The following is a 13,679-nucleotide window of genomic DNA, read 5'->3' on the forward strand; positions in this document are numbered from 1 at the left end:
TCATATGTCTCTTTAGCTATAAATTACAATATTATTATTAAGACTTAGCAAAAGGAAATATTTATAAACTATAAAGAGTTATACCTCATGCAAAATTGTCATTTCTTTAATAAGACATTAACTCTTTTTTCTGAGGCCTTCCAAGTCAGTGGCGTATCTAGGGGAGGGGCAGGGGGGGGCGGTCCGTCCCGGATGCATGCCCCAAGGGGGTGCACAGTAGAGAGCTGAACGGGGACGACGGGGTTCAATACAACTCGAGCCACGAGGCTCATCTTCTTGTCCTACCTGCCCTACCGCAGCACACATAGCCGACCGGAAGTGTTCCCCGATGTCAGAGAGAAGGCTTCCGACGCAGCTGCGGATCACGCGAGGAGCGGACGCCTGCAGCTTTCAGCAGGGGGAGGGTAGACATGCTGGGCAGGGAAGGGGGGAGAGTAGAAATGCTGCACAGGGAAGGGGGGAGGGTAGAAATGCTGCACAGGGAAGGGGGGAGAGTAGAAATACTGCACAGGCAAGGTGGGAGAAATGCTGCAAAGGCAAGGGGGGAGACATGCTGCTGCTGCACAGGGAAGGGGGAGGGTAGAAATACTGCACAGGCAAGGTGGGAGAAATGCTGCAAAGGCAAGGGGGGGGGAGACATGCTGCATCAGCAGCAGCACCCAGTTGGGGAGAAAGAGGGAAGGATGGAGAAGGAAGACAAGGGAGAGAAACCAGAGATGCCAAGTCCATGGGAGGGAGGAAAAGGAGATACCAGACCATGGAGGGGGAGGAAGAGATGCCTTGGCATAAGGGAAGGAGATAGAGATACCACACCATGGTGTGGAGTGGGAAGGAAGGAAGGAAAGAAGAAGAGAAAGAGAGAGATGCTAAAGCATAGGGGAGGGGGTGTAGACAGAAAAATGTAGAGGGGTGAAGCTGAAATGAATCATGTGCAAAGGAGAGAAGGGACTCCAGATATACAGTTTATTGAAGGGACATAGAAAGAGGGAAGATGCCATATGGAAGAGAGAGAGGGTGGACCTTAGATGGAAGGGGCAGAGAGAGTGTGGGCAGTAGATGGAAGTGGTAGAGAGAGAGGGCAGAAGCTGGGTGGAAGGGACAAAGAGAGGGCAGATGTTACATGGAAGGGAGAGAAGACAAATGCTGTATAGAAAGAAGAGAGCAAAGAGAAGATGATTAAAGTAGAAACGACAAAAGGTAGAAAGATTTTTTTGTATTGTAACTGTATTGATTGTATTGTAATTGTATTGATAAAAGTTTATAAATAGGAAATGGAAATAAGGCAATTTTTTTGGACTAAACCCCTTTCCTCAGGATAGGATACCATAACAGCAGTATACTGTACTGTTCTGAAGAAAGATTTGGCCTCTGAAAGCTAATTGAAATAAATGGTATTTTCTTATTTCTCATTATTTGTTTTATTTTTATTTGTTAATTTATAAAGTGTTGATTGTTATGTATCAGTTTTTTCAAATTTACATCTACTGTCTTTATATTTTGCACAGTATTAGAGGACATGTGTCACTGTTTTTGTGGTGTTGTGGTGTTGCATTGTATGCATAGTCTGGTTTCTTGGCGGTTCAGTTTAACTTTTGTCTACATATTTCTATTTTTAGTTTGTGATTATTCCATATTGGGCGATGGTGTATCTCTGTTCTGTGTGTATGAAAAGGACACAGTTTTCAGTTGGCATTGACTACAGGATCAATTGACTGTGCGGGATCTGGCTTGTTTAGTTTTACAATGTATGTATTGGTGTTCTAGTGCTCACTGCAGCGTTTAAGATGCTGCCTTTTCCTAGGTACATTCTTGTTGTGTGATATGTGGATTGTTACTAAAAATCATATTTTTGATGTAGATTGGGGGTGTGTGTTAAAAAATGATGGGCCCCTGGTGTCACATATGCTAGGTACGCCACTGCTCCAAGTACCTACAAATCCAAAATGTGGCCCTGCAAAGGGTTTGAGTTTGAGATCACTGATGTAGTGTGTCTAGATTTTCAGAAAGCTTTTGACAAAGTTCCTCATGAGAGGTTCCTGAGAAAATTAAAGAGTCATGGGATAGGTGGCAAACTTCAGTTGTGGATTAGGAATTGGTTATTGGACAGAAAACAGAGGGTAGGGTTAAATGGTAATTTTTCTCAATGGAGGAGAGTAAACCGTGGAATACTGCAGGGATCTATACTGGGACCGGTGCTATTTATAAATGATCTGGAAATTGGGACAATGAGTGAGGTGATTAAATTTGCAGATGACACTAAACTGTTCAAAGTTATTAAAATGCATGCAGATTGTGAAAAATTGCAGGTAGACCTTAGGAAATTGGAAGACTGGGTATCCAAGTGACAGATGAAATTTAATGTGGACAAATGTAAAGTGATGTACATTGAGAAAAATAACCCAAATCACAGTTACCAGATGCTAGGATCCACCTTGGGGATTAGCACCCAAGAAAAGGGTCTGGGTGTCATTGTAGACAATATGATGAATCCTTCTGCCCAATATGTGGTGATGGCCAAAAATCAAACAGAATGCTAGGAATTATTAAAAAAAGGGATAGTTAAGATTAAGAATGTTATAATGCGTCTGTATCACTCCATGGTGCAACCTCATTTGGAGTATTGCGTTCAATTCTGATCTCCTTATCACAAGAAAGATATAGCAGCACTAGAAATGGTTCAAAGAAGAGCAACCAAGATGATAAAGAGAATGTAACTTTTCTTGTATGAGGAAAGACTAAAGAGGCTTGGAAATATCTCCCATCAGCTTGGAAAAGAGATGGCTGATGGGAGATATGATTGAAGTCTACAAAATCCTGAGTGGAGTAGAATGGGTACAAGTGGATCGATTTTTCACTCCATCAAAAATTACAAAGACCAGGGAAATACTCAATAGGAGGAAATATTTTTTCACTCAGAGAATAGTTAAGCTCTGTAACACATTGCCAGAGGTTGTGGTAAGAGCGGATAGCGTAGCTGGTTTTAAGAAAGGTTTGGACAATTTCCTGGAGGAAAAGTCCATAGTCTGCTATTGAGAAAGACATGGGGGAAGCCACTGCTTGTCCTGGATCGGTAGGCATGGAATGTTGGAATTCTTTGGGTTTTTGCCAGGTACTGGGTAACCTGGATTTGCCACTTTGAGGACAGGCTCCTGGGCTTGATGGACCATTGGTCTGACCCAGTAAGGCTATTCTTATGTTCTTAGAATTTAAAAATGCATGTGATAAGTACAAAGGAATCCAAAAAGGAGCTTCTTTCAAGTCTATTTCATAAAGGCAACATTGGCACCTATGTGGAAAATGATTATAAGATTTTCCCCTAAGGCTTGTGCTCATCCCTCTCCTCCTTCCTCTCAATATCACATGGGCATGCCTTTGGAATGTGACAGCACAAAGGATGAAACTAATCATATTTCAAAAATGAATTTGAATTGAATTGAATTTATTTCCATGCAAAACAGATTCAAATATCTTAAAGTTAAAATAAACTATGTTTAAAACTGATTTTAAGATCTTAGTTGCAAACTTCTTTTTGAAAATAAGGGCCAACATCATTTGGCCATGACTTACCATAGCCAGTCTGTGACACAAGCTCAGCTGCTCCTCCAATTGGTTTTGTGAATACTCCCACAATTCCTTTTCCTACACCAGAGATAACACCTTTGGCCTTGTGGCCCGCTGAAGCCTGGGCGTCAGTTGTTTTCTGAAAGTTCTGCATTGGCTGGTCCACAATGCCAGCAATTGCACCTGAAACAACAATCTTGAAATAATTAATGTTGATTAAAATCCCAGAACAAGGAGAAAATATTAATGTTTGGAGTGAAGTTCTGTTTGGATTTAAAAGGGCTCTCCACCCTCGCTGTAATGTTTCTATAACGCATGTATCAAACAGTTTGGCTTCATTTTACAATCAACCCTGACAAGCCTCCTTCAGCAGCATAACTCATCAAAACATCTGAAATGCTTATCTTTGGTAACATATTTTCTCTTTCAAATACTATAAATATTGTTCTTCACTCAACTCGGTTCATGGTACATACATGCACTGGAAGGAAGGGAGAAAACTGGAATGAATTCTCACTCTTTTTCTAAGACTTTTAGTGGTTGTGGAGTTATATTTTTTTTCACATGACATGCATGTTAGTTTTGGCTCCACAAGAAAAATGTTTCCCTGGACTGAAAAACCTGTATACAGCTTTTGCTTCTTATTTGCCAGAACTGCTCATGAGCTGACAACCTTGTGAAAAATTATAGAGAATAAGAGAATTATACTGTAGGCTATCTGTTCATTGTTTTTCTCTGTGAAAACTAGCATAGTTTGACTTACGTTTACAAGAGAAACTCAGATCTCTCCTGCTTTTAATTTCACGGTAGGAAATAATCATATATCATAATCCAAGTAGAACATCACAGCTGTATAAATTTATTGTGCATTTTATAGTATCTGGGATGCTCATATTCACTGTTTCTTTGATGATAAGCTTATCCAAAGTGCTTGGTTACTTGTATTTTGATTTCAAAGGACATTTGTTTATAAGTTATTGCTAGTAGCACTTATGACGGAGATTTATGCAAGGGTTATTGCCATGAGTTGCATGAATTACATGCCCACCAGTGTTACTATGGAACTCATTTTCAAAAAAGAAAGATGCCCAAAAAGTGGCACTAGGGGCAGATGGATGTTTTAATTGCCAAGTTCTTCCAATTTGCTATTTTTGAAACCTATTTTCTAGACAGATATCTATGCTGTTCATCTACAGTTCGTTTAAAATTCAAGAGAGCATGTTAGAGGCATGGTCTGGGTGGGACTAAGGAAGGCTTATGACTTAGACATTTTTTTTTTTTTTTTTGCCATAATCAAACATTTAAGAATTCATCCAGGACACAGTTTGGATGTTTGGGGCTAGACCTGTTGTAATAACGAATAAATGCCAAAAAGGTGCCCAAAGTGATCAGATAAGCACTGTAGGGATGTAGGCATGACCCCCCCCCCAACACTTTCCAAGTGGTCACTGAACCTCTCTCACCCCCCACTGATGTAAATGAAACATATCTGCCTGGATGCCAGCTGCAGATGTTATGCCCAGTCCTAATAGAGCAGTGGTAGGCAAACTCATTAGTCAAAAAAGTCAAAGATCAGCAGTACAACGATTAAGATTTCTTTTGAGAGCCAAATTTCTTTTCAAGAACCATGTTTTTAGGAGTCGGTTTAAATTAGCTACTACCATTCAATAAAACCAGATATCATAATAATAATAATTTTATTTATTGCCAAAAAAATATTTTTCTACATTTTGTCATTTCTGCTTTAATCATCTTGTCTACACTCACTTCTTTCTAGCCAGCATCTCTCTGTCTTCCATGCAGCATCAGCCCCTGCCCTCTCTCTCTGCCCCTGCCATCCATTGTCCGCCCTCTCCCTGTTCCATATGGCATCCTCCTTCTTTCTATGCTCCTTCCATAAACTGTCTATCTTGTGCCCCTTCTCTCCTTTGTACATGATTCATTTCAGCTCTGCCACCTCTCCATTTTTCTCTGTCACCATCTCCTCCCCTATGCTCTGGCATCTCTTTCTTCTCCTTTCCTTCCCACCCCACAGCCTGGCATCTGTCTCCTTCCCTTCCCTGGTTCCCTGGCATCTCTCTCCTTTCCTTTCATCTCTCCCTCCCCATCCATTCTCTGACATCTCCTCCTTCCTTTTCTCTTGGTCTGGCATACCTTCCTCCTTCCCTCCATGTCTTAGCATATCTCCCTCCCTCTCTTCCCCCATGCCCTGGCATCTCTTCCTCCCTCCCTCTCTTCCCTCCATGACCTGGCATCTCTTCCTCCCTCCCTCCCTCTCTTCCCTTCATACCCTGGCATCTCTTCCTCCCTCTCTTCCCTCCATGCCCTGGCATCTCTTCCCTCCATGCCCTGGCATCTCTTCCTCCCTCCCTCCCCTCCATGACCTGGCATCTCTTCCTCCCTCCCTTCCCTCCAAGCCCTGGCATCTCCTTTCATTCCTTCCTTTCCTTCCATTTGGGTGCAGCAATTCTCTCCCCCTCTGCTCCCTTTCCTCCTTGTGTCACCCCGTCCCCGGTCGGCAGTGCAGCCCCTAAGTGGGTGCTCCAAGGCCTGACGTCATGAACTTCTTCAGGCAGCAGCAGCATTCACAATTTGTTGCTGTTGCCGGCTTTAGGCCTTCTTCTCTGTTGGATCCTGCCTTCATGGAAACAGGAAGTAGGCAGGACTCAGCAGAGAGGAAGGCCCAAAGCCGGCAACAGCAGCTAATTGTAAACGCTGTTGCTGCCCAAAGAAGTTAAAGATGCCAGGCCTTGGAGCACCCTGGGCAGACTGCTTCTCTCCCTGTAGCCGGTAGCCGGGGCCCCTCTGAAAAGGAACATTTAGCTCTCCCTCCCATGCGAACCCCGCCAACCCACCCCGAGACGACCGACAAACCTCCCTCCAGCATTTGTCGGCATACCCAGCACTCTAAACAGGCTGCTTTGCAATTCGCAGCCTTCTGCAAGTGATTCCTTCTGCCGCGTCACTATCCTATTGTTCAGCATCAAGAGGGGAGGGAAGAAGAACAACAAAAAGAGAGGGAGAAATGATGGCTCATAGGGTGAGAGAGAGGAGAGATTAACCCATGGGAGGACAGGAGGGAAGAGAGGTGGGATAAAAAGATGCTAGGGGATGGGGATAAAGGGATAGGGAGCTATAACCTGAAAAGATTGGAGGGAGGGGGCCACTAACTGTCCTGGTACCACATTACCTGTCAATGCAGGTTGGCAGCTGAGCTAACACAGCTTATTTGAAAACCCTTTTTTAAAGCTGTGCTCCAATACGATGAGCAGGGGCTGAAATCAAGCATGTTCCAGCTGCTTTGTACAAGGAACTAAACATCTTGGGAGAAGAGACTGTGGGATAAAGTAAGTTTAAGCATGAGCCTAAGTTTAAGTTTGTATGTTTTAGTAGATGAGGTATCTATAGTTACTATGTTACCACAACTGAGCAACTATTTGTATTATCATTCATCATTTCTATATCCTAAGATCTGAAACTCATTATAACAAAGCCCATAAATGAGCCAAGGTGTAAGTGTCTATAATCTAAGAATGAAGCTGGGACCTGTTGTTTTTCTCTTCCTGCTTAAGCCCATTACTGACTCCCAAAACGAGGAGTTTCGATCTTCATGCCTTTCCAAATGCAAGCTCAAAGCAAGTTACAAGTCAGGTATGGTAGTTATTCACGCTCACCTACAAACCTCACACAAAGGAGATAGCTGTATAATGTCATTTTTGTGCATATGTGGTGTCTTATAAAATAACAAATGACATAAAAGTATGCACTTTGACATGGTGGTGCATATGTTGTCAGTAGGCGTGGATAGGGTAGAGCAGTGGTTCCCAACCCTGTCCTGGAGGACCACCAGCCAATCAGGTTTTCAGGTTAGCCCTAATGAATATGTATGGAGCAGAGATGCACACCTGTCACCTCCATTATATGCAGATCTCTCTCATGCATATTTATCAAGGCTATCCCAAAAACCCGACTGGCTGGTGGTCCTCCAGGACAGGGTTGGGAACCACTGGGGTAGAGTATGGGCAGGGTTTACAAGAACCCACAAAGATTAGAAAACCCCCCAAACAAACTCCACTGCAGGTCCACACCTGCAAGGTAGGTGCAATTTTCTGTTTAGGCTACTTTCCCTCTCAAACCAGGTGCTCTGTTCTGAAATTACCCTCCATGAGGGTTAAATGAGTATGTACAACCCTGTGTGTCCAATCTAGGCACATAGACAGTTTTCTTGAATTAAAAAAACAAACAAACTAAAAATGTTCTTTTGCTTTACAAATGCCTGGGCCTCTTCTCTGAGACACTATTTCACTTCAGGCCATCAATCTCTTAAAGCCCACATCATCCGGATGTTACTGTTTAGCTGATTTCTAGTAATCTAACCCTAACTTACAACACTTTGCCACTTCCTTTCGGGGCCTCTTTTCAAGGGCTTGTGGTTGCTGTGTACTGCAGTTTAGAACAAAATCAAAAATCCTTTCAAGCTCATCCCTTTCAGTCCTTTGCTCTGGAATACTTTTGGTCACTTTGATCTCAGAGGGATTCATACTCCTCCAAAAGGTACTGGGGCATCCTGCCAAACGGAAAAGTCTGATATTCCTCTGCGCCTCTGACCCACAAATGTTGCACCATACTTTGGAAAACCCCCTTGCTAAGTGGTGGTAGAGTCAGCATCTGTGCACACATGATTTTTTGAGAACTTATTTTCAAACCTTTCTGTAATATTTCAAAACCTCTACAGTGAGTTTTACCTCTGACCATCCCACTGGCAGCTTCTTTGAAATAATTAGACTGAGTCACTGCGATCTGGATCTCTTTACCAAACTAGGATTCTCGTCAACATTTACATGACATTTGCACTTTGCTGAAGTGGTTTTCAAACAAAAACAAGCATCCAACATATCTTTTGCTGGAGACAGAGCAATCAGTTCTTGCACGTTTTCCTTATAACTCACTTCAAAGTAAACACTTAGGATATTAATGCATTTGTGCTGACCCTGTTATACGCTATGTACCCATTACAAAATTATTCTTTTTTTTCTGCTTTCACTCAGTATGTTAAAAAAAAACCAAACAACCCAAACAGACATTACTTCAATCCAGAGAAAGCAAGGTCTACGCATGCCTTTGGTTGCTATTCATTAAAAAATCTAATATACCTTGATGCCGAAGTTATAGATATCACAACTTATGGCTGAAGGAAAAACTTAAAAAACATCATGGTCATAAATTTAGGCTTTTGGATTGACAACTTCAAAGTGCTCTTAAAGAAAGCCTGTAAAAGACACCAGAGCTTTTTAGTACAATAAATAAGTCATACCTACATATTATAAGAGAATACTCCACAGTTATTTAGAGCAATGGCTCTTAACTCAGTCCTAAGGACATACCTAGCTTGACTGGTTTTTAGGATATCCACAATGAATAGATGGAAAAGTGTGCCTTTTTGCAGATGATACCAAGATTTGTAACAGAGTAGACACCGAAGAGGGAGTGGAAAATATGAAAAAGGATCTGCAAAAGTTAGAGGAATGGTCTAATGCCTGGCAACTAAAATTCAATGCAAAGAAATGCAGAGTAATGCGTTTGGGGATTAATAATCAGAAGGAACCGTGTATGCTGGGAGGTGAGAAGCTGATATGCACGGACGGGGAGAGGGACCTTGGGGTGAAAAGTGTCCGAAGATCTAAAGGTGAAAAAACAGTGTGACAAGGCAGTGGCTGCTGCCAGAAGGATGCTGGGCTATATAAAGAGAGGCGTAGCCAGTAGAAGGAAGAAGGTGTTGATGCCCCTGTACAGGTCATTGGTGAGGCCCCACTTGGAGTATTGTGTTCAGTTTTGGAGACTGTATCTGGCGAAGGACATAAGAAGACTTGAGGCGGTCCACAGTAGGGCGACTAAAATGATAGAAGGCATGTGCCAGAAGACGTATGAGGAGAGACTGGAAGCCCTGAATATGTATACCCTAGAGGAAAGGAGGGACAGGGGAGATATGATTCAGATGTTCAAATACTTGAAAGGTATTAACGCAGAACAAAATCTATTCCAGAGAAAAGAAAATGGTAAAACCAGAGGGCATAATTTGAGGTTGAGGGGTGGTAGATTCAAAGGCAATGTTAGGAAGTTCTACTTTATGGAGAGGGGGTGGATGCCTAGAATGCGCTCCCGAGAGAGGTGGTGGAGAGGAAAATGGTGACTGAGTTCAAAGAAGTGTGGGATGAACACATAGGATCTAGAATCAGAAAATAATATTAAAAATTGAACTAAGGCCAGTACTGGGCAGACTTGCACGGTCTGTGTCTGTATATGGCCGTTTGGTGGAGGATGGGCTGGGTAGGGCATCAAAGGCTGGATGGGCTGGAGTAGGTTTTAACGGAGATTTCGGCAGTTGGAACCCAAGCACAGTACCGGGTAGAGCTTTGGATTCTTGCCCAGAAATAGCTAAGAAGAAAAAAAAAACTTAATTAATGAAGGTAGGACATGCAAATCTATCTTAATGCATATTCATTGTGGATATCCTGAAAACCAGATTAGCTAGATGTGTCCTGAGGATTGGCTTCACTCAGACCATGAAGAGAGCTAAAAAGCTCTGCGCCCTGGGTGTACATATATTTACCTAGCAGGCTGATGCCCAGGCGTGACAGCCCTTGCCGAAGCCCTTCTCCCAGGTTCTCGGGCAGCTGTCGTCTCCATTCCTCTTGTCTGTTATAGTGTTCTTCATCCAAAGACAACCTGTCCATGTTGCGAGCAAGACTCGTTGCCAAGTTGGTCAGTGATGTTAAGGTACCTAAAAATACAGGGGGGTTGTACTCTTTAGACAGTGTCCTGAAATCACGCTGTTTGCACTGAACTTGAGGTAGGAGAGAGGCATGTTGCAGCAGCAGACTTTAAATCACACAGAGCAATAAGACAAAAAAGGTTCTTCATGCCATTATAAGTATTGGTTACACACTAGGAAAACAACTGATGTGAAAAACTACTCACTTCCCTCACCTACATCTGGTATGTCACTGTGATAAAGAAGATGATAGCAGAAAAAGACCACCCACCCATTTAGTCTGTCCTCTTATTCTTTTCCAAACAGTTAGGGATAAATGCCAGCTGCCAGCCATACAGCATATGTGCCTATAGGACATCACATCTTTCCCTAGGGCCATTTCTTTTAAAAGTAAGAAAGTGCAACACTCTAACCCAGTGTATCTCAAATTAGTGTGCTTCCTGAGATTCCAAGTGTGCCGCGGCACACTGAGGAGGAAGAAAGGTGCCTGCCAGGTGACTTCCCTACGCAGTACGGCGCCAGCGCTGCCCGATTTGCCGAAGGCCTGCATCTTTCCCCCTTCTCTCTAGAGTCCTCCAGCTTCCCCTCTGGCCTCCTGGTCTCACCTTTAAAGCTAATTACAGCAGCCTGCAGAGGATCGCCGATAGGTACAATTATTTTATTTTCAATATAATGATTGAAATGTGTCAGATTTGAGAATTTATTTCTGTTGTGTATATTGTGTGTATATGAAAAATGAATGGAAAAAATTGCATTACAATTAGTAAAGGGGATGGGATCTGGGGCAGAGCTTGGGTGGGCCTAGGGAGGTCTGTGGTTGGAGTACTCAGTTTATATTTGTTAGACTTAGGGGGTACTTAGCTTGAAGTAGTTGAGAAACACTGCTGTAAGGCAATCAGCTGGCGCCAGTGCCTCTCCTTCTCTCCGGCCCTCTTCCCTGCTGGCACCCCCTACTGGCATCTCAGGGCCCATTTGGAGGGTGATGATGTCACGCATATACGTGATGTCATCATGGCGACATCCGAGCACTTCTGGGTGCTTCATGCCACTACCTTTAGTGTGCCCCAGCTCGAGAAAGTTTGAGAGACACTGCTCTAACTCTTATGAAGAATGAGCAATTTCTTAACTTGTGCATAATTCTTAGGCAGACCAATGAGGCGATGGTGCAGAATACATAAATCTATTTCCTCCCTCTACTGCCTTAATTACACAAAAGGAAAAGAGAATGCATTGGGTAAGAGCCACTGCTGAATTAATTCAGAAATGGCATTGTGGGTGTGGGGGAGAAAAGGTCAGGGGTACAAAGTGGTATCATGATAAGGTGCCACAGATCTGCTTCATATTGCATAATGGGATGAGAAACTGTGATTATTACTGCTGAGGGAGGGGGGTAGAAGTATTGTATGTGCCTTGTGATGTGTTTAATACTAGGTCCTTCCTATCTCACAAATGGAGATCTTTTCTGTGTGATCTGTTATTTTGTAAACCACTTTTATCTTTTTGTATTAAGCGCTATATCAAATTTGAATAAATCTAAACCTACAGCAAATTGTAGTAATGGGACATGAGGGCTAGAAAGCTGCTACACACAAGTATAATATCATGAAATTAATATTAAGCACTGCATCTATGGTTCCCCTGGAAGAGGGAGCAGGGAAGATGAGGGTACTGTCAGATTTTTTGCTTGTAAAATCAGAGCTTTCCCTGATGTGGCAAGATCAACCCCAAAGTGTCACCAATAGGTTTTGAAGCTATTTTGACTTAATTTTCCTTGTAACCCCTACCCTGACATCCTGTTTGTCTGTCTTGATTGATTATATTGTGAGCTCATTCAAGCAGGAATTGTCTCCTTCGTGACTATACTGTGATGTGTATGTCTGGAAGTGCTCTAGAAATAATTTATAGTAGTAAATGCATTGGTTAAATTGAATTTAGTTAAAAGAAATATTTTATAGCCCTAGTCATCTAACCATTTTGTTGGATTCTATGGTCGCTAGTTTTCCTCCTTCTCAGCTAGCTATTCTGTCTTTACCATCTATATCAACTAGGTAATATAGTATAGCATTGGTATTGCGAGTTTACTCGGGAAGGGGTAAAACGCGGACCTCACGGACCTGACGGACCTCACAGATCTAAACCCGTACGGCCTTAAAAATCTGAGGTCCGTGTCCCTGCCGCTTGTAGTTTCTGTCGCTGACAGACCTTGATGAGATTTTAGCGCTGACGGATCCGTCTCAGCATAGGGAGGGAAAAGTGTTAGGATCCGTCAGCGCTAAAATCTCTTCGAGGTCTGTCAGAGCCAGAGACTCGTGCTGGAGTTTGGAGACTTCTTTTCCATAACGCACGTTCAAAACCTATGTCCCCGCTCTCTTGGCTTCTGCTCTGCCGCTCCAGCACTAGTCTCTGGCTCTGACAGACCTCGAAGAGATTTTAGCGCTGACGGATCCTAACACTTTTCCCTCCCTATGCTGAGACGGATCCATCAGCGCTCAAATCTCAATCAAGGTCTGTCAGCGACAGAAACTACAAGCAACAGGGACACGGACCGACACGGACCTCAGATTTTTAAGGCCGTACGGGTTTAGATCCGTGAGGTCCGCGCTTTACCCCTTCCCAGTTTACTCCTTTTTCCTCACAATGTTTGGATTTCTTGAGATGGTGTTTTGACTCCTTTTTAAATTGTGGACTGATATGATAGAGGACTTGATATGTTTTCCTTTATTTGTTCGTGGTGTTTGAAGAAGAAACTAAGGGTCAAATTCTATAAGAAGCACCCCAAAATTAGGCGCCTACTTAGCACTGGTTCAGGCGCGATTCAAGTAAAGTTGGCTGCTGTTTAATGAATCACGCTGAGCGGAACCTATTTTGGAGGCGCCCAAGAAGCAGGCCAGCTCTAGGCACAATTAAAAGTTAGGCGCTTAGCTGAGCGCTTAAGAACGCTTAAGAGCAGTGATTCTGCAACAAGGCACCTAATATAAATAGCGCCTATTTTTTTTGAAGGCCGCCTAAATTTTTAGAGGCGCCTTGTTACAGAATCGCGCTTTCTTGAAAGGCGCCTATGTTTCAATCGGTGCTGATTGGGCGGGCAATTTCATGGCGACGCCAGGAAGTATTTCTTCACCGAAAGGGTGGTCGATCATTGGAATGAACTTCCACTGCAGGCGATTAAGGCCGGCAGCGTGCTAGATTTTAAAAAGAAATGGGACATGCATGTGGGATCTCGAGCGGGGTGAAGTTCTGAGGGTGGGTCATTAGCGTGGGCAGACTTGACGGGCTGTGGCCCTTTTCTGCCGTCATATTCTATGTTTCTATGATTAAAAAGCTTAATTGAGCTTGTTCTTCCATT

The 13,679-nt window shown here is 43.1% G+C and overlaps 1 protein-coding gene across 8 annotated transcripts in view; it reads right to left on the reverse strand.

The window, feature by feature from the left end:
* The window catches only part of VPS13B (vacuolar protein sorting 13 homolog B), a 1,237,203-nt gene that overhangs the window by 21,172 nt on the left and 1,202,352 nt on the right, over nt 1-13,679 (reverse strand). For all 8 annotated transcript variants that reach the window (XM_033933145.1, XM_033933154.1, XM_033933146.1 and 5 more), the window contains 2 exons: nt 10,172-10,342; nt 3,568-3,744 (listed from right to left, as the gene is read on the reverse strand). In XM_033933145.1, coding sequence (XP_033789036.1) covers nt 3,568-3,744; nt 10,172-10,342 — 348 coding nt within the window. The remainder of the gene's footprint in view (nt 1-3,567; nt 3,745-10,171; nt 10,343-13,679) is intronic.

This window comes from Geotrypetes seraphini, chromosome 2 (genome assembly GCF_902459505.1).
Source record: "Geotrypetes seraphini chromosome 2, aGeoSer1.1, whole genome shotgun sequence".
Taxonomy (NCBI): Eukaryota; Metazoa; Chordata; class Amphibia; order Gymnophiona; family Dermophiidae; genus Geotrypetes; species Geotrypetes seraphini.